At 41.3% G+C, this 25439-nt stretch overlaps 1 protein-coding gene across 2 annotated transcripts in view; it reads left to right on the forward strand.

Annotated features, from left to right (window-relative positions):
* The window catches only part of hace1 (HECT domain and ankyrin repeat containing E3 ubiquitin protein ligase 1), a 43656-nt gene extending 24454 nt beyond the window's left edge, over positions 1-19202 (forward strand). For both annotated transcript variants that reach the window (XM_036006311.1, XM_031313065.2), the window contains 12 exons: positions 841-909; positions 1074-1161; positions 4641-4752; positions 5413-5510; positions 7793-7880; positions 7979-8128; positions 8777-8973; positions 11394-11525; positions 12675-12773; positions 14066-14136; positions 14903-15016; positions 18969-19202. In XM_036006311.1, coding sequence (XP_035862204.1) covers positions 841-909; positions 1074-1161; positions 4641-4752; positions 5413-5510; positions 7793-7880; positions 7979-8128; positions 8777-8973; positions 11394-11525; positions 12675-12773; positions 14066-14136; positions 14903-15016; positions 18969-19071 — 1321 coding nt within the window. In that variant the 3' untranslated portion in view covers positions 19072-19202. The remainder of the gene's footprint in view (positions 1-840; positions 910-1073; positions 1162-4640; positions 4753-5412; positions 5511-7792; positions 7881-7978; positions 8129-8776; positions 8974-11393; positions 11526-12674; positions 12774-14065; positions 14137-14902; positions 15017-18968) is intronic.
* The last annotated feature ends 6237 nt before the right edge of the window (positions 19203-25439 follow it).

Genomic DNA, 25439 nt, shown 5'->3' on the forward strand with positions numbered 1-25439 from the left:
TAAACTGTTTAAAAATAGCGGGTTTGTTCAGGACACCCCCGTCTGTCGCTTTCACGTCACCTTTTCGGCTCGCCTCAGCTCGCTTGGAACCTCGACTGAGGTGGTACTAAAAAAAGTACCCGTTAGCAGGTACCAGGTACTTTTTTTCGTAATGGAAAACCAAAAAAGGCGAGTAGAGTCGAGCAGGTACCATGTAATGGAAAAGCGCCATAAGTTAATGAAAAGGTCACGGGTGGGCTTACGGTTCCGTGACACGCGGGAAGAACTGGACGGAAAAGATAAAAGCGACTCTAGGAAACTTGACATGCGGGACACGAACCCCGCTCTCCTGGGTGAAAGTCCTGTGTTTGACCCATCCACCACCCCATCCATCTTCCTTACGCGGAATTTCGGCCTTACAATAGTACTCGCTACCGTAGTCGCTCTTAATGCTACATCATCTTCTCATTGACTTTACATTGGCATTGTTTTCCGTGGTGGCCACACGGATTTTTCACACATTCCGTGCCACCACCACGTAATGCGCTGTTAACAATTCGTGATCATTTCACGGGATTCTGTGCGACCAGGTGAATAGAGGCATGCAATTGACATCCCTGCTGAAATGAACCGTCTCTCTTCCTGTTTTTGTTGCTCTCTTGCTTTTTTTATCCTGCTTTCCAACAGCAATAATAATAATAATAATAATAAAAATCCCAAATCATTTCTTCAGTGTAGGAGATTTTGCCATTTTAGATAGAAATGAAAAACAAATGCTGTTGATGAGATTGCCGTTCGTCTCGTTTCCTTTCTCACTTCATCTTTCTCACTCATCACCTCCCCTCTTTTTTCCTCACCCAGAATGACGTCCCCTCGCTTTATTGAGTTTGTCTGCAAGCATGACGAGGTGCTCAAGTGTTTTGTAACCAGGTGAGTCAATGCGGCCCTGCGCCATGCTTCAACCTCCCCACCCAGCACCTAGGAGACTGGGTAATGATCCAGAAATCCAACTTCTTTCCTTTGACACTTTTATCTCTTTGTTCTCTCACTTCCCCTGTTTCGCCCCTGTGCCTCCTCTTTTTCTTTCTTCCCAGGAATCCAAAGATCATCTTTAACCACTTTCATTTCCTCCTGGAGTGTCCAGAGTTGATGTCACGCTTCATGCACATTATTAAAGGCCAGGTAAGACATGATGAATTATTTTATGAAATGTTTCGAGGGACTTAATATGGAAGCACCAGCTGAAGCTAAATTGAATCTGCTAGAAACCATTGTCAGTTCTTTATTGAGCAACACTGTCAGTAACAGTTGTATTTAGTCAGAAGGTGTACAATTTAAAGGGTAACTACTGTTACACAGTAATACAGGTTTTTTTCAACCTGGACCCTATTTTCCTATGTTTTTGTGTCTAAGTGAGTGATGGGAACAACAATCTTTGACATTGGTCCAGTGTTAAGCAAGATCGCTGCAGTTGGCAGTGGCAAAACAAGCTACAATGTAAGTTAATGGGGCAATTGTCCAGCTTGTATTTACCTTCACAAAAGTGCTTGTTTTGCCACTGACAGGCTCAGATTAATATTCTTAAGTGTCTGACAACATTATGGAAAGGATTTCTAAGGAGGTCGACCCTTCTGTTAAAGAGTAAGGTCATAAAAACATCCGCAAAATTGCTTTCGCTAAACCCACCAGACTCCATGTAAATAAACAGTAATTTTAGCATCGTAAAATACACTTTATTCAAAGTCGACAGAAACTAAATAAAACTATGAAAAGCCATTTTGGGTCGTCTTTCCACTTTTCCAACCATCACAACTCTAGTTTTGGTTGAAATAAACACATGGTTTACCGATATACACGTGAAAATATGTTAGCTTTATACACGCTAAAAGTATTGTTTTTTTTAAATGGAGTCTGGTGGGTTTTACGCTAGCGGCTTCAGACCTGTTTCTGGTTAATCAGAAAGGTCTCAAAGAGGCTTTTAAGGTCTATCTCTGAAGGGATCCTTTCCATAATGTTATCAGACACTTAGAATATTAATCTGAACCTGTCAGTGGCAAAACAAGAACTTTTGTGAAGGTAAATACAAGCTGGACAATTGCCCCATTAACTTACATTGTAGCTTGTTTCGCCGCTGCCGACTGCAGCGATCGTGCTTAATACTGGACCAATGTCCATGATTGTTGTTCCCATCAGTCACTTATGGCACTTACCCACTGCTTGTACCAGCTCTGCTCGACTCGACTCAGCCATGGTACCCCGTCCTCCTTTTTCCATTGCAGATTTAGACCGTGACTGGTCGTCATAGCGACGCCCCAGGAAACTGCTGCGCCTTTGACACACACACACAGAATGTCGAAGGTGTGTTGTTTTTGATTCTCGGCATGTGGCTGTTGCCACAGCCAGAAGACACATTTTTGTTTCAAAAGAAGCTGGAGGCAGCAAAAAAAAACACAGCTGGCTAAACTATTTAAAAATGGATGGTTTGTTCAGGACACCCCCGTCTGTCGCTAGCAATGATGACGCAGTGATTAGTAACAATTCTCTCTGACCAATCAGAAGTCTGCAGGTTTTTCACTTCACCTTTTGGTATCGCCTCAGCTCGCTTGGAACCTCAACGGAGGTGATACTAAAAAAAGTGCCTGTGCCTGTTGGACTTTTTTTCATAATGGAAAACCAAAAAAAGCAAGTCGAGGCGAGTTGAGCAGGTACCATGTAATGGAAAAACGCCATTTGACACAAAAACATAGGAAAATAGGGTCCAGGTTGAAAAAAAGAAAGGGTAGTTACCCTTTAAGTATATAACACCCAACTGCCATAAACCTTAATAAATGTATTCTTCTTACAGTTTGAATGGCCCGTTACTACTGCTACACACTGAAACATGGCAATAAACAGTGGATTTAGTGTAGATATAAAGGCAGTACCTAAATGTTTTCATAATCTTGAAGGAATAGTTCACCCAATATGGAACCCCTATGTCAGCTGAAACCTTATTTAAGTTTGTAGGACCACTAGATACAGTAAGTTAGCCATACGTTTGCCACTGTGCATTTTAGCCCATTTTTGACATTTACCAAACATTCCACAGTAGGACTACATCTAATGGCTGATGTTTTTTTTATTACCTATTAATCCGTCAGTCATTTTTTGATAACTTGTTAATTTATCAAATGTGGGAAAATTGGGGAAAATGGTCCTCATACTATCTTAAGTGTCTATCAAGCTATACTTACCTCAAACATGTCTTTGACATTTCTTTGCTCCGATTTCTTGTTACTTATCGGCCGACATGTACACTGATACTGATGCATCTGTGATAAACTAATACAAATATATAGGCTCTCTAGGCATATATCAACTTTTCCAATTTATCGATCAGGCTTATGTTCAGCTCTTCTCTTTGCATGGTAACCCTCATTTTTTTATTAAAGGTTCTCACCAAGGTGTACCCTGTCAGGACCTTGCAAAATCAGCCATCAGCTATTAGCTCCCAAACGTAGTGAAATGCATAAAAATTTGTCCCATGAACTTACGCTGGCTGGATTTGTCTCTCTTGTATACAAACTACACTGTGGCTCCAAAAGCATGTACCTTATTCTTCATTCGCTACTTTGATAACTCAAAGTCCCTCGGTGGGCCCTATTTTAACAATCTAAGCGCACGGCGTGAAGCGCATGGCACAGGTGCGTTTAGGGTGTGTCCAAATCCACTTTTGCTAGTTTGACGGCGGAAAAAAAGGCTCCGTGCGCCGGGCGCATGGTTCAAAAGGGTTGTACTTAGTGTCTTACTAATTCACTAGGTGTGTGTTGGGCGTAACATGCAATACACCAATCAGAGTGTCATCTCCCATTCCCTCTAAAAGCCAGGCCCGTTTGTACCTTGGCACATTGCTATTATGATGGCGGATTTGCACTGTAATATTGGCCCATGGGCGCAAAGATGGGCGCAGGTGCATTTGCTATTTAAACGCCGCGGGCGCTGGACGGAAAATTGACAATTGCATCGGTCTTAAACTAGCAAAGACGCTTGCGTCGGGCTTTGTGCTGCGCCGGGTGCAAGATAGAGCCCGGTGTCTTTGTTTGTGTCTTCATGGACTTTATGGAAAGTGACTTTGAAAGTCCCCTGTCTTCACTTCAGGATCATTTAATAGTGTTACAACCATGGCGATAACACTTGTCTTAAGTTCCATTTATATGGCTTCATAAATTTTAAGAGCTGCTCTGTGTTGTGTGCTGTTCCCTCACTCTTCAGTATTCATATTTGAGCTGCAGCGTTCGAGCCTCGTTACCCATGGATTATGGCTCGCCTGGGAGTAGGCCCTTGTTTTAATTACAGACTTTAACCTGGTGAATTTGATTTCATCTCCTGATTCTTCTCTCTGTACGCCCCGCAGCCCCAGTGGGAAAAGCCTTTTTTTTCCTCTCTTCCATGCTCATCCTTCACTCTACCTCCAACGCTTAGAGAACAAAGGCATATATTATGCAAATAGACCCCCAGCCTCATCTCTGTATTACAGGCGAGTTTTTCAGCACTGAAGGCTTTCCAAGCCGTCGGTTGAGGCTGAAAAATCCACAGTCTGAGAGTTGAAAGCACAGCGAAGTGGTAATTAGTTCAGGAAAGTGTGAAAGCAGTGTGGGATGAAGTCTTGTCTTCTCCCTCAGCCCTTCAAAGATCGCTGCGAGTGGTTCTATGAGCATCTGCTGGCCGGCCAGCCGGACTCAGACATGGTTCATCGTCCGGTCAACGAGAACGACATCCTGCTCATCCACAGAGGTACAAAAGGTCCTCTTTATACATGAACAGAGGGGAGTCTTCTGAATCACAAGCATTACGTTATTACATGTATGCATCATTTCCTGTGAAAACCATATGTGTGGGTACACCATTTGAATAACACACAGGGAAGGCAGACTCCGCCACGAACAATGAAGACTACTGAATAGAAAGGCAATTACAGAATGTAAAGACATTTGAGGGCTATTGTTGAAAGGATGCCAACCATAAATAGTAGCAAAAATGACTTTTGATATAATTAATGTGTAGTGGATTGTAACTAAGACACCTTGGGATAGATGAGATCATTCATCATTAACATTCAACATTAATTTTTTTCAGATTTTTTTTTGCCTGCTGATCCTATTAATGATTTCCAACAACATTTTCTATGTATGGTGTTTGTGACTGGTACACAGTATAGATGCTGCTTGGTGCAAAATGAGTGATAATGTGATAAAATATCAAGTTCTACAGGTTGTGAATTTATGCCAATAAGCAATAAATTGCCAGCTTCAGTCTATAAAAGAATGCATGTAAAAAAAAAAAAGCATGTAGCTCCAACCCTGACCGACATATTTTCCATCTGTTCTCCACATCTTTTTCTCCTTAATGTTTTGTTCTCAGTGTACCGATACGATTTTTTTCTCTCACTGACAGATTCCATATTCAGGAGTAGCTGTGAGATGGTTTCCAAGTCCACCAATGAGAAACTCAAACAGGGCATCGCTGTTCGCTTCCATGGCGAGGAGGGGATGGTGGGTTTCTAAATTCATGTGGCACTGCATGAGTTCTTAGTAATCAAACTCCTTTTTCTATTGGCCTGTTTCAGCTGTCAGATGATCAGCAGTACTGTAGTCTAGAGCTAGGCGATAGGGACCAAAAAAAAAAATCCAATATCACGATATTCTTGACCAAATACATCGATGTCGATATTGCGGCGATATTGTAGGGTGGACAATTGTTGCTTTCACAAAATAGTCACACAATGAGATTTTTTTTTCTAAATAATTATCAGCAGGGCATGAAGTTAACTTTTTTGACCACCAGCCACTGTGGCAGGTAGATTTTTAAATCCACCTGCCACAGTGACTTTTTACCAGCCAGTTTTTTTTTTTTTGCCTCATAAAGGTGAAAAACAGGAATTGCTGTGTCTCTATGATCCTATCCTGTCCTATTGATGGTAGCCTACTCGTGGACATTGCGCCGTCATCACGTGCTGTAGTAGGGGGGCCCGCCTTGATAATCTTGCATAGGGGCCCGGTGTTGGCTCGTTACGCCACAGCATGTAAGAGATGAGATGACTGACAAAATCAGGAGTAGCCTACGCGCACCACAACAAAAAAACACTGGTGAATGCGCACCATAACACAAACATTTTTTTTGTATAGTTAAAAAAAAATAATAAATAAATAAAAGGAAACTTGTTTTGGGGAGAATAATACTTATTACTATTAATTCATTACTCTGGGCTGAGATTTCCTAGGAACCTTACCAAAAAGGCTCAGGATGCTGCAAATGTTGGTATAATATGAAAATGGCTGGTGGATTTAAGACAAAAAGTAATAATTTATTGAATGAACATATCGGTCATTGTCATTGGCTTGTTAATCTTTACATTGTTAGTTAATTTCCTATCCTGGCCTGGGACACACATTCATACGGTTTAATAAAGTACTTATTGGACTTTAACTTATCATTGCACTTACAATAACGAGCGTAGCTGTCCTCAATTTAGGTCATCCTGTAGGTCTCATCTGTGTTTTTTTCCTGCATCCACCGTGTGCGTTTGTGTGTGTGTGTGTGTGTGTGCGCGTTTGTGTGCGTGTGTGTTTGTGTGTGTCTGTGTGTGTGTGTGTGTTTGTGTGTGATTGTGTGCGCATCAGTCGCGGGGGGAACGGAGCAGCCCCACCCGCTGCAGAGAGCCGACAGATTGAAACAACAGTCGCTGACTTTATAGTAAAAAATCGTTACAGCGTACACTGATGTTAAAATGTCTACAGGTTGGCAGGACGGTCTGAAATGTCTTTCGCTGTATGTTTTGTTGGTAAATGTGAGATGTTCGAGTCACACACACGTCTCGTCTTCATATCAGAAACTAGGAAATTAACTTTACCCGTTCTCACTCCCGCTTGGTCAGTGGCTGCACGTGGGATGCTGGGATTGTGTGAGTAATGAAAATGCGATAGGGGGCCCCGGCTGTCAATCAGTGTCTTCCAGTGATGCGGGCCCCTGATTGGACCAGGCCCGTAAGCAACGGCGTACCCTGCTTACCAATAGTTACAAGTCTGAATCACTCAATTCTCATTGGCTACCCGCCAACGTGGCAGGTAGATTGACAGTTTCCCCCGCCAATCACAAAAGTTACCCGCATTTGGCGGGTGGGCGAGTGCCAATTTCATGCCCTGATTATCAGTAATGTGGATATAATGACTAAGTGGTTAAAGGCACATAATAAAACAGCTAGCAAGTCTGCTAAGTTCATAAAACGACATCACTTTACTGTAATGCAGCCTTTAAAACCAGGAAAAGACAACACTTATATCCATAATTTAAGACGATATTGACGTGGTCCGGTTTGGTCAGTTAGGACAGAAGACAAACAACTTCTCTCATTTAAGGTGGTATATTAAAGCTGGAATAATAATAGCAACTTGTTTTCAAGGATTCTTCCGGTTTGAGTCACAGTCAGCGGAGTGCTGTTACTCTGTCTCTCCTCGCCCCAAAAATAATGCAGTCTCAGGTTACTTTAAGAGGAATTCAAACTATTTCAACCAGTCTAACTGCCCCCTCACCCTCAAATGTCAGTGCTCTGTGTGTGTGTGTGTATATATCGCTATGTGTGTGTGTGATTTTGCCCAAGAACAGCCATTCTTTTAAGATGCTTGTTCTCTACAGTACTAGTAAATATTCCTAACAATATCTAGCCTCATAGATCGATGTTGATATAATATCGATATAATGCCCAGCCCTACTCCAGTCCCATGTCTCATTGAATCCACAGCTGTGAGTTGTGATGAATTTTTCGGTGTTTTTACAGGGCCAGGGTGTGGTTCGGGAGTGGTTTGACATCCTGTCCAATGAGATCATCAACCCAGACTATGCTCTGTTCACTCAGTCAGCTGATGGTACGCGACGCTTTCCTTACTGTGATAACATTCATTGTGACAAGCAGAACCTTATCATGTAGAATGACGACGTGTGTTTGTGTGCGTGTGATCTACAGGTACCACTTTTCAGCCGAACAGTAACTCCTCGGTGAACCCAGACCATCTGAACTACTTCCAGTTCGCAGGTCAGATCCTAGGTCTGGCTCTGTACCACCGACAGCTGGTCAACATCTATTTCACCCGCTCCTTCTACAAACACATTCTGGGTAAAAGAACACAGGCATCTGTGTAGATAAGAGTCAAATTAGTGTGTCGGTTAATAATATACGTATGGGTTAATTAGCTAACAAAAGTCAAACTGGAACACACATGCATCATACACACACTGCTGATTGCATGTCTAGGGTTTCAAGCGTTCGGTGTTGGATAACTTGATCATTTTTATTGTTTATACATTATCGTTGACATGACTCTAGTGATGTTTTCATCAGATTCCAGAAAAGTACGTTACTAGTCATAACAGTATTAGCATTATTGTAATGTTACATATTTTTTGTTAGATCATTTTTATTTGTAATACCATTTATGCTTTTATTTATTTATGATTATTATGTTTTAGATATTGCATTTGTTTTAAACATTGCAAAGTGGAGAATTGTATAGTGCCATAGATTTGGAACATTAAGAAAATCTGGGAGTTGAGCCCTAGTGAATATCAAAGTTAACATTTTGTGTTAATTACTAAGTTAAAAAAATATTCCTATACTTTCCGTACTATATCTAATGTCTACTATATCTAGAGTCTTTGGCATTCTGTGGACAGCAAAGGAAGAATTTCATTGTACAGGGAAACATGTTTCCTTACTGTGCATGTGACAATAAAACTTGTGAATTGAAAATTGTGTGTTTCCCAGGTATCCCAGTGAACTACCAGGACGTGTCGTCCATCGATCCAGAGTATGCCAAGAACCTGCAGTGGATCCTGGACAACGACATCAGTGATCTGGGTCTGGAGCTCACCTTCTCCGTAGAGACGGACGTGTTCGGGGCGATGGAGGAAATGCCGCTCAAACCCGGAGGGACCAGCATCCTGGTCACCCAGGACAACAAGGTCAGTCGCCACAAACAGAGGCATTAATGTCACCCGCTGTCAACATAACGCAAGAACATGTTTGTTTGGTCAAAGGGCAAAGTTCAGTGATAGGTGGTTATGCTTTATTTTACATATTTTTCTAATAGATTCTTTATAAAATGTCTACAGTGTTTCTCCTCATTGGGCTTGGGTACCCCTCGTAGGTTGTTTATTATTAATTTAAAAAAAGACTCAATTCTGCTACACAAAACTGTGTACATGTTTCAGACTTTCCTCTTAATATTTGCTTTAATTTCTTTGCGTGATTGTGATTGCGTTGTTCACGGAAAAAAAAAAGAAGAAAAATCAAGTAGACTTGTCTAAATAAGTCTTAACATTTGACTATTAGTAAAAAAAAAAATAAAAAAAAAATGTAGACACATTTGTGCTGTAAGACAAAATTACAATCATTTAATGTGAGCTGTAAGAATGGCCGGGATGCAATTGATAAAATGCGTTTAATATTTATTACCATGGCCTTTCTATGCATCTATGAGATCACAGATTGTACAAAATAAGATGGTACATGTTCACATGTAACCACTGGTTTCCTGGCAATCTCCCATTAAACCTTTTGTTTTAACGGATTAATCTAACATATTATTAAGAGAGCAATAGAGGTGTCATAGTAGTTGGATTTAGAATTTTTGTCTTTATGCTAAGCTATGCTAACTGGCTTCTAGATCCAACTTCATATTTACCTGACATGAGAGGTATCAAAAAAAATCTGTCAAATTTATAGATGTGGTTGTTTTGATTTAAATGTGTGGCGGCCAAGATTTTAAACAGCGTACAAGATGATGTGACGTACTCAGAATATCTTAGAGCTTTTAAAGACGGGTGCTTTCTGCTTTTTCATTTTGGTTTGAATATTTGGACAGGTGTCTCACATGTACAGTATGTTGTTTATGACAGAATCAAGTCAGATCAATAATTAATGACTGGCTGAAGTTACCCTCTAGTGTATTCATCCATTGTTGGTCTCTTAAGGCTCTGTTGGCCGACTGTCAGCAGAAAAGGCAGTCAGACTGACTGCCTCCCCGAGTTGGTCAAAAAAGTGCCTCGGAACACACCGAAGCGTAATAATGAACCATAATGGCGGCTCGTTCAGAATCTACGATCTCGTATTTTACGAAAATAGTTCACCGAAACGTGTTTCTGAAAACATTTCTGGGATTTGGGGTGTTCTTTTGTGTCTCTGGTGCTTCCACACACATACAAACTTTGAAAAAAATCCATCCATGCTGTTTAGAGTGAGATACAGTTTCTGAATGTGTCCTGCCTTCAGTCTCTGGGTGAGCTGGTCAAAATCGGCACGGCTTGTGACGTCACAAGCCGAAACGAGCAGGCTAACCGCAACCATTAGCTCGTAGCGTTAGCATGCTAACGCTAGCATGCTACCTCGTTCTCAATAGCAAAGCACTGCTACAACACACACAAGTTCACCATAATCTACAAAAAACTACTTACATGTGCGCCCTCATTTAGAAGTCTCCCAGCTAATCCTGCCTTGTAACTGACCGAAGTTGTAGAAACAGCCTTTCTTTTACTGTCTATGGAGCTAGCTAGCTGACATGATCTACATCTGAGCTACTGAGCATGTGCAGTGCAATCAAAGATAGTACAGAAGAAGAAGAAGAAGAAGAAAAGAGGTCTCACTCTGTAGCTAAAACAGAGACCAGCTGAAAAGAGGATCTGCAGCAGTGAGAGAGAGCGGTGCAGTACAACACAAATATGGTGTTTTTAGAAAATTAAACCATGTAAACCTATTCTGGTACAACCTTAAAATACAATTATGAACCTGAAAATGAGCATAATATGGCTGCTTTAAGCGAGAAATAGGCCATGCAGTTGCTGAATCTGTCTTCATTTCAGATCAACAAAGGTCAGTTTAAAAGATTTTCATCAGATTTTGAGAGGCGTTTGTCACGCTCATCCTGCTCGTCATTTCAGTTAGCACTCCACCAGTCAGATTGGTCATTGAGTCCGACTGCCCGCCCACCGATTCAACATGTCAAATTGGCCCAAATGAACGACGGCTCCTCCGACGAACGACTGCACGAAACACACCAAACAGACTCGTGTCACTGACCTCGCCAGACTGTCCGACGGCCGATTATCGGGTTGGTGTGTCAGCACCTTTTTGAACAATTGATCTCTCTCCTCCAGCTAATTGGGAGGAAGAGTCCCAATTAGAGAGTGCAGTACCGCAGTGTTCCTGCAGATGGCACTGTCTTCTAAAGCAGAGAACAGGAGCCGAAATAATAACTATGCATGAGCTATGTCTCTTTCTCTTGTCCATCAGTATTTCTTGGGGACTTTGATCTGTGTGTGTGTGTGTGTGTGTGTGTCTGTGTGTCTGTGTGTCTGTGTGCGTGTGTGTCCGTGTCCTCTCTCAGGCTGAGTACGTCCAGCTGGTGACGGAGTTGAGGATGACGCGAGCCATCCAGCCTCAGATAAACGCCTTCCTGCAAGGATTCCACACCTTCATCCCCCCCTCGCTCATCCAGCTTTTTGACGAATACGAATTGGTTAGTCATTCTCCTCCAACCTTCCTGTCCTCTCAGAATCACAAAAGGGTTTATTGCCACAATAACTTACACATACGTGGAATTTGCCTTGGTGATTGGTGCATACATGAACAAACAGACATATTGAACTTCCGTTTGAAACAAACAAATACAGAAACAAATATACACAAAATAGCTCTTTTGCATAAGAAAAAGGTGGCTGAATGGGTTGAGTGCAGAAAGTGCAAAACATATATATATATATATATATACATAAATATATTTCCTGCTTTTCCTCCTCCTCTCATCCATCGTCTTTTATTGTTGGTATTCTCCTTGTTTCCCTCCGCCTTCCCGCCCGCTAGGCTCTGATGCAGGGATTGATTAGCCATGTCTGGATGTGGCAGGGTTGTAGCGGGGGGGGGGTTGCTACGGTGACCTTGAAGCACAAGCCTCTTCTCCAACTCCATTTCTGTGTGTGTCGGCAGATTTCATGTCCTCACTTGTGCAACGATCAATAGTGTAGCATGATGATTACCCCACCTTGGATTTGTTGGACATGCCTCGGCCATGCTGTCATCGCAAGGCAACTGTCAACTGAACGGCCTGTTTTGTGTCTGTTTTACTCTCGCTGCTGATTCCATCAGTTTACGTGTACCTAGAGTTTAAAGGATAAGAATAGCAATATTACATGTTTTTCTTATTGACCGAAAAAAAATCCCACGTGCAGAGTCAAACCAACAATGATTGTATCCTGCTAACAAGAATTGTGTGTGTGTATCCAAAGCCTGACATATCTTATTCCTCTGTGCCATGGAGCTTCATTGTTCTCCGAAGACTATTAAAAAGACATCAATGAGCCACACTCTTGCACTGGGTGATGTGTTCCGTCATTACAATGAACACACACACACACACACACACACTGTAGTTTATTTTGGCTCAGATTCACACACACAATGTCCCGCAGCCCCATATACTCACTAGAGCACCAAATGTGGATGAATCTGTAGCTGACATTTTTTATCTCCTCTTGTTTAAGTATTGTTTGCTAAAAACCACACTGTCCAGCTGTTTTAGGAAATTAGTGATTCTTTTGTGTGTGTGTGTGTGTGTGTGTGTGTGTGTGCGTGCGTGTGCGTGTGTGTGTGTGTGTGTGCGCGTGTGCAGGAGCTCCTGCTGTCAGGGATGCCAGAGATCGATGTGCAGGATTGGTACAGGAACACTGAGTACACCAGTGGCTACGACCCTCAGGAGCCAGTCGTCCAGGTGGGCTTTTTTTTTTCTAATTATTATTATAATTATGTTTGACTTGAATAATCTGGGTGACGATCCCATATGCAGAGGCTCAGTCCTCGACGCAGCGGCTCAGGGTTTGAGTCCGATCTGCGGCCATGTGCTGCATGTCTTCCCCCTCTCTCTCCCCTCCTTTCCTGTCTACAGCTGTCCTGTCTATTAAAGGCTAAAATGCCCCCCCCAAAAAAAACTCTTAGTCTATATGTTTCTAATTTCCTGTAAAGTGTATGTTCCCAGAGTCTGACAGCAGGTCAAACATGCTCAGTCTTTACCTCAGCATTTAGTTTGAGAGCCAGATGTGCCCACACGTTGCATCATTACCACTGTATGTGATATTAGCGTGACATGAGTTTACACACAGCTTTTGTTCATCACGCTTTGCATTTTTGCATTGCATTTTTAAAACCGTTCATTTTAAAATGCACCAGAACCTGGATATGCTGTAACCCTGGCAGGTGCCTATTGAAGCTCAAGTTCAGTGAATGAAGTGAATACATTATTTCAGCCCAGCACTTTGAACACTTATGCATCATTTTATATTTTGAATCCGAAACGACCAAACATGAGGGCAGTTTCTGTGTTCAGTGACGTGATCAAATGTTCACCACTTACAGGGAAAGTACCCCAGAGTTGAATATAACTAATGTTCTTAGAGGAATGATGAAGAATGATGAGCATAATGTTTAGGAGAAATAGTTTTACAGTTTCCGCGGGGTCTTAAAAAGTCTAAAATTGCAAAATCTGAATTTTAGTCCTTAAAAAGTCTTAAATTCGCTGAGATATTGGGTTGTAGTTCTTAAATAATTTTGAACAGTTCTTAATTTCCCTACCTCTAATGCTCATTGAAATGTTCTTGCAGCGCTGTACAATGTTCTTTTTTAATTATTTGGTGTTGTAGTTCTTTCTGTCACTAGTCCAACTATAATTTGCTGTATTACTACAAATGAGACCAACATGCAACTTATATTGCAGCCATTCTAGACACCAGTCCTATAATGCCAATAAAGAAATCGGGGAATTGTTTTAGACATTCTTTCCACACTCTGACATCTGGATTTTTTTTTATTTTTTTTTTTATGTCGCTATATAGTTCTTAAATTTCATCCATAATGTACTTAAAAAAGGTCTTAAAAAGTCTTTACTCAATACCAGGACCTGTTCTGTTCTACCACCGGTCAGGCAGAACTATATTCATGTCCCATTGCAACAGCTTCTTTCTGGACAAACAGAATCAATCAGCTGATCTGTCTGCATTTGTTTTGCAGTGGTTCTGGGAGGTGGTGAACAGCCTGACCCAGGAGGAACGGGTTCTTCTGCTTCAGTTTGTCACTGGAAGGTCTGTCAGCTGTGTTTCAACTCTAGGTCTTAATATACAAAATGTGCGAATGTCTAGTAATAAGAACATAGAAATAAAATGGATAGAAAGGCCAGTTTCATTCAAATCAAAGTAGCAGAATGGTCAGAGCAGCCGGCATTTTTATGTGTACCATTCTGCCATGGTAACGTATAAACTTTGGATAATAAGCCGACTTTCGGCAAGTCTCGGAGCTGAGGTTTTACAGAAACGGACAAACGAGCAGCAGAGTAGTAAGGTTACGAGGCAGAGAGCCAGCCGCTTAATGAGTCAGATTAACTTCATGCTTCATCCACACAAAGCACATGCTATCACATGCTATCGCCACAAGTGACAGCTCTATTCAACTCGTTTTCTGTGAACGATGTGGCGAGGTGAGTTAAGGTGGCGTTAGCAAGCTAACGTTAGCCAACTAACACCGGCTGGCTGGCTTGCTGCATCGGTTACAGAGAATGAGCTGAACAGCGGGATGGGGCTAATGTTTGCGGTCCGCTGACCCACTGCCGCTGGCTCTAACTGTCCCTCCTCACTCCCTGCAACTCCGGAGAACGTCTCCCGAGCTGCGTCGGGCGGCTCTCCTCCCAGCGAGCTGCGACACAGTTTACGGCCCCACTGATGCGCATTGTCTCTATGACAACTCACAACAATCGCCATTTTGTTGTGTACCAATCAAATGACCACGGGAAACAGTTCAATGGCCTTTCTATCCATTTTGATTCTATGGTAATGAAGTTTCCTTCTCTATCAGTTCCAGGGTTCCTCATGGTGGCTTTGCCTACCTGATGGGTGGCAGTGGTTTACAGAAGTTCACCGTTGCTGCAGTGCCATACACCTCTAACCTACTGCCTACCTCTAGTACCTGGTAATGACTCAATGTCTTCGTCAGTCTCTTTCTATTGACTTAGTTCTATTTAGAGATAGTCCAATACTGTTTTTTTGCTTCCCGATACCAATTCCGATAAATGAACTTGCCTATTGGCCAATATCCTGTATACTACTATCCCTGTATGGATGTGATAGGATTTCTGTCTTTGTTGTTGCTCAGGTTAAATTTTTTGTGAAACATGAACAAACGTAAACAATGAATGCCATAGAACTTTCTTTTATCATCCAGTTTGACAGTCAGTCATAGCAGAAAAAAGGACAAAAATACACTACTTTAAAGTAGTTTTTCTTCGGGGCTAAATTACGTGGTATTGGATCGGTGCATAAACTCGAGTACTTTCCGATACCGATACCAGCATTTTAGGCAGTATCGGAGGCTTTTCCGATACTGGTGTCATCATCATCTCTAGTTCTATTCAAGCATTTGTAGCATGTGAGTAGGATTGGGCATCGAGAACCAGTTCCAACTTGGAATCGTTTCAAAAATTAAGATTCCAATATAATTGTTTGGAATTATTTCGAATCCGATCATCGGTTCCAAATTTAACCTGCGTTAATAAGCATGTGACCCACTACAACTCCACCTCTCAAAGAATCGATAAGAACCGGGATCGAAAGGAAGAATAGGAATTGGAATCAGAATTGTTCAAATCAAAACGATGCCCAACCCTACTTGTGAGTCTGTTTATTCTATTATCCTTGACTTGTCATGGTCTCGTGGGTGTTTTGACTCAGTATTATTTCAGTCTCGGGCCACCGGTATCACTCGCTACAGTCTTTGTCCTCAAACAAGTCCAGTTGGCCTTTTGCCTTTTCCTGCCCACCATCACTTGGCTCTGGTGGCAGCCTGGAGAGGCTGCTCTGCTGTCAGTCAGCCATTGGTTCCCCATAGACACCTTAAATGTTGTAATATCTTTATGGAGTGCAGGTACTTTGTATTTTCCATTGTATGTTTTTGCCATGAATTTTTCGCAATAACAATTTCCTTGGTATTTTTCTGAAAATAACCATCTAATGTGGTATTATTTATTTCAAATTAGTTAGCGGAGTTTATAAGCAGTTGTTCATTTCCAGGAAGTTCTTTACAGACAGAAAAAAAGAGATCCATTTAAACCCAAGTAGATATTTTTACATATATATATTATATTATATATACAACTTTTTTTCATGGTTGTTTGCCCGACATCATCCTTATAACGTTTGAGTTAAATCAGTTGATTCTGTTCTGCATACACAGTATTTGATCATACTACTGCACTAGTTGTTTGCTGTTCTTATCACATATCAAACTTTTCAAAAGTCAAAGAGGAATTGAATTCCAGGCCTAAGCCAGTGGGAATACATAAAAAAGAAATATATATTTTCAAGATGTTTTTTAAAACTACAGTTACAGTGGGGTGGCTTGGTTGGAAACTTAGACAGTCATATTTTCAAATCTCCATTTAGTTTTAGCTTAGCACTGACTTCGCTTATTTAAATTCTCAATTTCGTGATTCCTTTGATGATACCGTTACCACAGAAACTATTGGGCTCTACATAAATGCTGCCATCAGTCTGTGATCATACTTCACTCGCCCCCGGCTGCCTAGGGGAAACCCTGAAGAGCTGCAAAGATTAATTGATTAGTTGTCAACTATTAAATTAATCACCAACTAGTTTGATAATCAGTCGGCCTCAAAATCAGTGTGAGTTATTTTTTTTAAGAACAAAAGTCCAAAGTCAAAACTCTGATTCCAGCTTCTTAAATGTGAATATTTTCTAGTTTTGTCACTCCTCTATGACAGTAAACTGCAACTCTAAAATATTTCTTTGAGTTGTGGACCAAACGAGACATCTTAGGATGTCATCTTGAGCTTTAGAAAAGCTGATTGACATTTTTCACCATTTTCGGACATTTTATAGACCAAACAACTAATCGATTAACCAAGAAAATAATTGATAGAATAATTGACAATGAAAAAAATCCTTAGCTGCAGCCCTAATTGTATTCCTTTAATAAGTCATGACTGGTCCCCAAAAGTGCTCCCAGTTGGACTCAATGTCAGTGGTCAAACAGCTCCGGTTCAGTGCCATCAGCCATTTTATTGTGTAAAGATGCTGCGGTTTTTTTCTTCATTGCAAGAAACTAAGCATTGTTATGATCTATTTCTTTCTGCCCTTAACACTCTTAAAGATTAAGGAATGAAGAAACAGACATACAGACCCAGTACAAGTCCCTCTACAAGCTGTAACTGAGGGACATTTGACAATAATGACTAAGCACTAGAGGGCAGTGTGTCTCTACAGTGTTGCTGGCACTGGGCGACTAGTGGCATCCTTGCACACTGATGAATACAGGGAGAGGTCTCTGCATGCTTGAGCGTGCAACAGATAGTTCATATTGCTGCAGATCTTTCTTTTAGATAAGCGTGAGACTCCAGAACTCCTCCACCAGCTAGATAGTTATTTTAATTTAGTTTATTTGTTTCAATTCAATTCAATTTATTTATAGTATCAAATCATAACAAGAGTTATCTCAAGACACTTTACAGATAGAGCAGGTCGAGTCCACACTCTATAATTTACAAAGACACAACAATTTCCCACGAAACCACCAACAGTGGTGAGGAAAAACTTCCTTGTAGGGAGAAACCTTGGACAGACCCAGGCTCTTTGTGGGCGGCATTTGTTGCTGCCGGTTTGGACACAAACACTGATACAGATATACAGATATACAGATATAGAGAAATATGATTCATAATAATAAAAGCAGTTGAAATGAAACTGGAATGAAAATAGTATCAATAACGTATTCTGATGATGAACAGTGGCAGTTATAGTAACAATAAAGATAGTGGAACTATGACTAGAAATAATAGTTGTAGCAGTTCAGGACATAGCAGGGTGGGGCGTTGCGGGGTGTAGCAGGGCGTTGGGGGATGTAGTAGGGTTTAGTGGGGCGATGCGGGGAGTAGCAGGGCATTGAGGGGTGTAGTAGGGCGTTGCGGGGTGTAGAAGGGAGTTGCAGGGTGTAGGGGGCGTAAAAGGGTGTTACAGGGTGTAGTAGGGCGTTGTGGGGTGTAGTAGGGCGTTGTGGGGTGTAGTAGGGTGTTGCGGGGTGTAGTAGGGCGTAGCAGGATATTGCGGGGTGTAGGGGGCATAAAAGGGCGTTACGGGGTGTAATAGGGCATTGCGGGGTGTAGTAGGGCGTTGTGGGGTGTAGTAGGGTGTTGCCGGGTGTAGTAGGGCGTAGCAGGATATTGCGGGGTGTAGGGGGCATAAAAGGGCGTTACGGGGTGTAATAGGGCATTGCGGGGTGTAATAGGGCGTTGCGGGGTGTAGTAGGGCGTTACGGGGTGTAGTAGGGCGTTGCGGGGTGTAGTAGGGCGTTGCGGGGTGTAGTAGGGCGTAGCAGGGCGATGCGGGGCGTAGAAGGGTGTTGCGGGGTGTAGGGGGCATAAAAGGGCGTTGCGGGGTGTAGTAGGGCGTTGCGGGGTGTAGTAGGGCGTAGGGGGGCGATGTGGGGTGTAGAAGGGCGATGTGGGGTATAGAAGGGCGTTGCGGGGTGTAGTAGGGCGTAGGGGGGCGATGTGGGGTGTAGAAGGGCGTTGCGGGGTGTAGTAGGGCATAGGGTGGCGTAGCAGGGCGTTACGGGGCATAGTAGGGCACAGCAGGGCGTAGTAGGGCATAGGGGGGAGTAGCAGGGCGTTACGGGGCATAGTAGGGCACAGCATGGCATCGAGCAGGACCACGGCGGCAGCTGTAACCAGGAATTAGAACATAACAAACAAATTACATTGAAGAAATACAAAAATAAATGTGAGGGTGTGGTAGAAACCTGTAACGGCTTATATTAAAACCATAACCAAAGGACATACACAAATGTAGACGTACAAAATCCAAAATCCATTTCATGATATGAATCTCATGACCTTTTCTCCTCTCCACAGTATCAACATGCTAAAACTCCCAGAATACCCGAGCCAGGAGGTCCTGAGAGACCGGCTGCTGGTCGCGCTGCATTGTGGGAGCTACGGTTACACCATGGCGTGAACATCCTATCAGTTCCTGCTGCTTTGAGGTTCTGCAGACTCCTGCAACACTCCTTCCTCCTCCACAGACACTCTTTTTTGTAGTCAGGCGCTGCTTTTGCTGGACAAAAAAAAAAAAAAAAAGAGAGAAGGGAGTTCCAGATTCTTATTAATGAGCTGCTGGTGAGGCACAACAGACTGAATAGAGACCACAGTTTCTGGATCTCTCCCTGTGCCAGAACTTCTATTTTTTTGATTGATGCTGGTATCTGGTAATTTATGCAAATAATTTAATATATTCTAAATTTGACTATTTTCATGCATTTATTTAAGAAGAAAAAAAACAGCATTTATACCATGAATTCTCTTCGTAAAACAGTATCATAATAATCACAATACAACCTATTGATGCATGCTTACTTAATGCCAAATATGGATTTAGTTTAAGACCTTTCCATATAGAACCATTGCAAAATTGATCAGTTTCAAACATCAATCAAACTGCATTGTATCTATGTCCCAGCTTCACAGTGCAGATTCCTTTATAGAAAACTGGTATAATAAAACAAATGTACATTTTCGTTTTAGCCTCATTTTCAGATTTAAGACTATTATTTATTTATTAAATGTTTTGTCCATCTCCCTATTTTAAAGCTATAGTGCGTAGTTTCTGTCTCCCCCATTGAGGAATTCTAAGTAAAGACAACAACACTGTCGGTGCGTCCACATGATACAAGCCTTCCGTAGCCATACTGAGAAATACAGAGAGAGTTGTGTGGAGCTGATAGTCTTAATTAGCTTTGTACCAACTCATTTGGCAATGGCTTGAATGTAACGGACGTTCATTAATATCAAAAAAAGTTAGCTTTAACAGTCCTCGTATTTTGGTCTAGTAGCTCTTCTCCACTACCAAAAGTTGACTGACTTACCGTCAGGGCTGGGTATTATCAGAAGTTGAAGATGCCACGGTGCCAGTATGATTGCTGATTTTGTTTTGATACTTTGTTGCACTGTGAAGAAACAAAACATGCATTTTGTTGAACAAAATAAGCCAAACTTCAGAAATGACCGTAAAATCAATGCACTACATGGCCAAAAGTGTGTCGACAGCCTAACATTCAAGTCATGTGTGATAGCTGATCATGTCATTCCTAAAAACCATAGGCATTAATGTGCTGCTATAACAGCCTCCCCATATCCTATCTGGTTTCAGGCGGCAGGGATTTGCTCCCATTCAGCCACAAGAGCATCAGTGAGGTCCAACACCGATGTTGGGCGATAAGGTCTGCAGTCTGCAGCCTTGCAGTCGGTGTAGGGCTGCACGATATGAGGAAAATATGCAATATGCGATGACGATATTACTTAATAAACTGATACTAAAGTGTACTCAGTTCTGCATTTCTGCTGCGTTCAGTGTTCTGCTTAAAGCTATAGTGTGTAGTTTCTGCCTCCCCCATGAGGAATTCTAAGTAATGACAACACTGTCGGCGCATCCACATGATACAAGCCTTCTGTGATCACACCCTCAGCCCTCCTCCACGCAGCTGCTAGTAGCGTTTATCCCGTCAAATCAAGGACACGGAGGATTGAAAAAAACATGGTGGACTCTTCAGAAGGGATAATTATCTTGTGATTTTTATGTCCTCCTAGTCTCCAAAGCTGAACGCTGCTGTTGTCCTTTGTCAGCAGTGACGTGAAACGCATCACTCCAGCTGCTGCGTGCGAATATCGCCGGACTACGCCATTTTCTAAACATAGCCATACTGAGAAATCCAGAGAGAGTTGTGTGGAGCTGATAGTCTTAATTAGCTTTGTAGCAACTCATTTGGCAATGGCTTGAACGTAACGGACATTCATTAATATAAAACAGTTGCACACTAGCTTTAAATACAAAAATTGCTTATTGAATTTAAAACAAATGAAAGGAAATCCTTTCCAACATTCATGTATTGAACAAATTGAACGTTGAATTGAATATAAAAGCACCACAGAAAAAAGAATGAAGTGCAGTTTTCTACTGATATTTTCTTCCAACAAACAAAACAAAATCTCTACATCTAGAGTGTCTATCGCGATATGTCGCAGCCTTTCGCGATATGTACAAAGACTGCGGCAGTTGATATCGCAATGATGATATATTAAAAAAAAAAAAAAAACGATATATTGTGCAGCCCTAACAGCCAAAACACATAAGCGGCGTAGGGCAGCTACTTTTATTTCGGCGCCCATGTTATCCAACCTGTCTGTTCATACCAGGCGCGGAGCGGCCGCATCGGCCCGAGAGCTGCAGCGATAGTTTCGGCGTCACCTCTATTTCTTGCGCGAGACGCGAGCGTATGTGTCAAGCCAGGCAGGTAATCACATACAGGAAGACCACAGTGCAGCCGGATGCTTTAAAAAATAAAACGCATTTCAAAATAAAACAGCCAGGTTTATGGTGATTTTGGCTATCTTGACTTCTCACAGCGAGACACGCGATCAGGCACACGGAGAGAGAGACCGACGGACGGACAGAGAGAGAGAGAGAGAGACACACACACACACACACACACACACACACACACACATACACACACTAAAATTACCAGTCAGCCTGAGAGAGAGAGAGAGAGAGAGAGAGAGAGAGAGAGAGAGAGAGAGAGAGAAGAAATAAGGGTCCGGTGTAAATGATCAGGCACGTATCTACACTACGCGACACTTACACGCCTGGTGTGTTCCAGTTGTTAGTCCAGTTCCAGTTCATCCCAAAGGTTTTTTGTGGGTGGGATGGAGGTCAGGGTTCTGTGCAGGCCGGTCAAGTTCTTCAACACAAAACCATTTCTTTATGGAGCTGGCTCTGTGCATGTTGAACCAGGAAAAGGGGCCAAACAAACTGATGACACAAAGAATCAGAATCAGAATCAGAAAGGGCTTTATTGCCAAGTACGTTGCACATACGAGGAATTTGTCATGGTGTTGTTGGAGCATGTCACACATACAAATATAAGAAGGATAAAAAGATATAAACAATATAAGTATAAACATATACACACAGTACGTATTAATAACGATAAAATAAATTTAAATAAATAGTAAATAGTAAAATAAGTTAAACAAAGTTGGGACGAATACTATTGTGTATCATTGTATTAAGATTTAAAGTCATTGGAACAAAGGGGCCATAACGAGAAGAAACAGAGCCAGACCAATAGTACATTCAAGTATGTAGACGGGAGTGTTTGCATACTTCTGTATGTAAATCTGCAAATAATGATTATGCTAATTATTATTATTATTATTATTGATAATATTTAAATTTGGCTACTACCCACCACAATGTTCATCCTGTGTGTGGTAAAGGGTTAACAAAAGCATTTAGACCGTCATGTGCTGAGTGAGTTGTAGTAATGACATTGTAAGAAAAGAACATTTAAAAAAAAAAAATACAAAATGATGTCCACTGGCAAAAAGCAATATAGTGGGTGCTATTATTGCAGGAAGAAAAGTTAAAATTATTATATTTTACCACAAAAGATTAAAATGAACGCCAAGGATACATATTTATTGATTTATTTTCAAAAATGTGCTTTAATGTCATTTGGAGTTTAATGTATCTAAGATTGGACTGTGATGGGACATTTGTTCGTACCGTATGGCTCAGGTGTTTTCCATTTGTCTACATACCTGCATGAACACTCCATCCTGTGGCATACAATGCATGTGTGCTAGGTGAAATTCTTTGTTTCATTTTGGAAGTGAGCATTTTGCTGTCATCTGTATTTGTGTTTGATAATGAATAGCAATCTTTCTGTTTGTATTTGTCCCTGTTTAGTAGACTTTCACGGGGCAACGATTCAATATATCTACATGATCAATGTTTGGCTCGCAGTGCCAAGAAATAAAAGCTGAAATCATTTTAAATACCTTACTTTAATTTGTATTTTTGCCTATACACAAACATGCTGAACATGTGTTTTTTATTCTGAGAGAAGGGGATCATGCTATGAAGTTTTTCTTATTTCCATTTGTAAGGGGGAGTGTACATGTTGATTTAATATTTCATATCAATCAGTATTGTTTTGAAGGCCTCGCCTGAAATGCTTTTGTAAACTGCTGTTAATGTTTATTGAAAATGGAGCCTTTATAGATATTTCTGTAAAGTCTTCAGTATCAAATGATGTATTTTACCATACATATATGTTGTGGTTTGAGATTTTATCCAATAAAACTTGTTTTGACAATTCAGGTGATTTGGTAGTGTTTCCAGCGAGCTGCAACATGTCTCATGTTTGTGCGGGGATAGAAGAAAAAGAAGGAGGTATTGACAGGAGAAGGTAGAAGGAGCTGATGTGCAGCCCTCTGGTGTGTGTGCACATGAAGCTGTGTGTCTGCCTGGATAAACAGATGTGGCCACAGCAGGAGTGCTGTGTTGGGTCACCAGTTTAGAGCAGCAGGTCTACTGGTGCTAAACAGCCCCTAACCAGTATTCAGTGAGTTCAAAATCTGCTGCAGCATGCATGCCTCGCTCCTCACCATGTCATAGTATTGGAGCAGTATAGCTTTTGGAAGCCCAGCATTTATAACACCACGGTAAACAACATCAACCACAAGCCTAATCAACGCCTTGTAACAAACATGACAGCGTGATTTATGGTTCTGCGTTAAATCGGCGCGGTGGCTACGTACGTAGGTACGTGGAGACACGGACCCTACGCCGTAGCCTGACGTGGAGCTCTCAAAAACGCCCCACGCCTTTAGTGTGTATAGAGCCAGCATATTTTCACATGTAAATGGTTGAATTAAGGGTTTATTTCAACCAAACCAGAGTGGTGATTGTTGGAACAGTGGAAAGATGAACCAAGATGGCTTTTGATGGTTTTATTTTGTTTCTGTCAACTATGAATGAAGTATGTTTTACAGTGAGCAATTTCTGGGCTGTTTCATGTTAAACAAAAAGGATCTTACTCTTTAACATAAAGGTTGACCTCTGTAGGGATCCTTTCCCTAATGATGTCAAACACTTAGAATAATAATCTGAGCATGTTAGTGGCAAAACAGCACTTTTAGTGGAGGTAAACTGAAGGTGCGCAATTGCCCATTAACATTAGCTTGTTTCACCGCTGCTGAGTCCTAACTGCAGCGATCTCGCTTACAGTTTTTCACGATCGCTATGACAATTTTTTCAATACTTTTAACAACTTTCCTAAACTCTTAACGCACCAACACACCTACAACACACAATTGGCAAAACAGTTAATTTCATTCAATTATAATTTCTCAAAATCACACATTGTAAACTAAACTCCAACACTGATTTTCAAAATACAATAATTCACTAACACAATACACTATGTCCACCAAAACAATGCAAACATGTCTCAAAATCAAATAATTCTTCCAAAACACTAACACATGTTCTCTCTCAACAGGAACATTTAGTCAAACACTGCACAATGTCATAAAAACACTAACATCACATGGAATTACAGAAACTGCATTATTTTATATGTGTCAGGTCTGCCCTTATACAATAGACAATAGTATATTGTATTGACCATAGATTGTGTTTTGCACTGCAGTCTCTCTTGAAGTCTCTCTACATTTTTGTTTTGTTGGGTTTAGTAAATGCATGCATATTTTTTTTACTGTAAAGATTATGTTTTGGGCTTTTCCGCCTTTATTTGACAGGACAGCTAGTTGAGAAAGGGGAGAGAGAGAGAGGGGGAAGACATGCAGGAAATCATCACAAGTCGGATTCGAACCCTGGACCTCTGCGTCGAGGCATAAACCTCCAAGCATATGTGCGCCTGCTCTACCCGCTGCAGAGATTCAATAAAAAAAATCATCTCAGAGTAGTTTTATAGAATGTACAGTTTATGAAAAAAAGGAGACAGAGACAGAATTGTCCTGGTACTCCTCTTCCTCTCCCTCGTGAAGGCATTTTTCTTATTTTCTGTGTTCATCTACAGTATATTGTTCACATAGGACCTCTTTCTGTATGTACTACCATATGATCATGCGATTGAAAGAACCTCAACACCTGAGTGTGTTTCCTAGAAGGGAATCAGCTGTGATTGATCTATTTGTATAACGTCAATCAGCTGTTTCTCAATAAATGCATGTATAAAATGCAGGGGATATATTTGTGTTTCAATTTACAATATGAACAGCTGTTCACTTTGACTTTAGCCTATAAGTTAGGTTTAGAACACATTGTTATCTGTTCTGACATACAGTGTGAAAGCATTTGTATATTGGCAATAAAAATCCATTGTTTTGGTCTTGGTGGAGCTTGTGTGTAAAAGAAGTTCAAGCATTTTAAATTTGTGTTAACTGTATGCATTTTATGTCAACGGAACAAGAAATGTGTTAATTGTATAGCCTACACAGACAGATGTTGTGCTAACTGTG

The sequence above is a fragment of the Sander lucioperca genome, chromosome 10 (genome assembly GCF_008315115.2).
Source record: "Sander lucioperca isolate FBNREF2018 chromosome 10, SLUC_FBN_1.2, whole genome shotgun sequence".
NCBI classification, from domain to species: Eukaryota; Metazoa; Chordata; class Actinopteri; order Perciformes; family Percidae; genus Sander; species Sander lucioperca.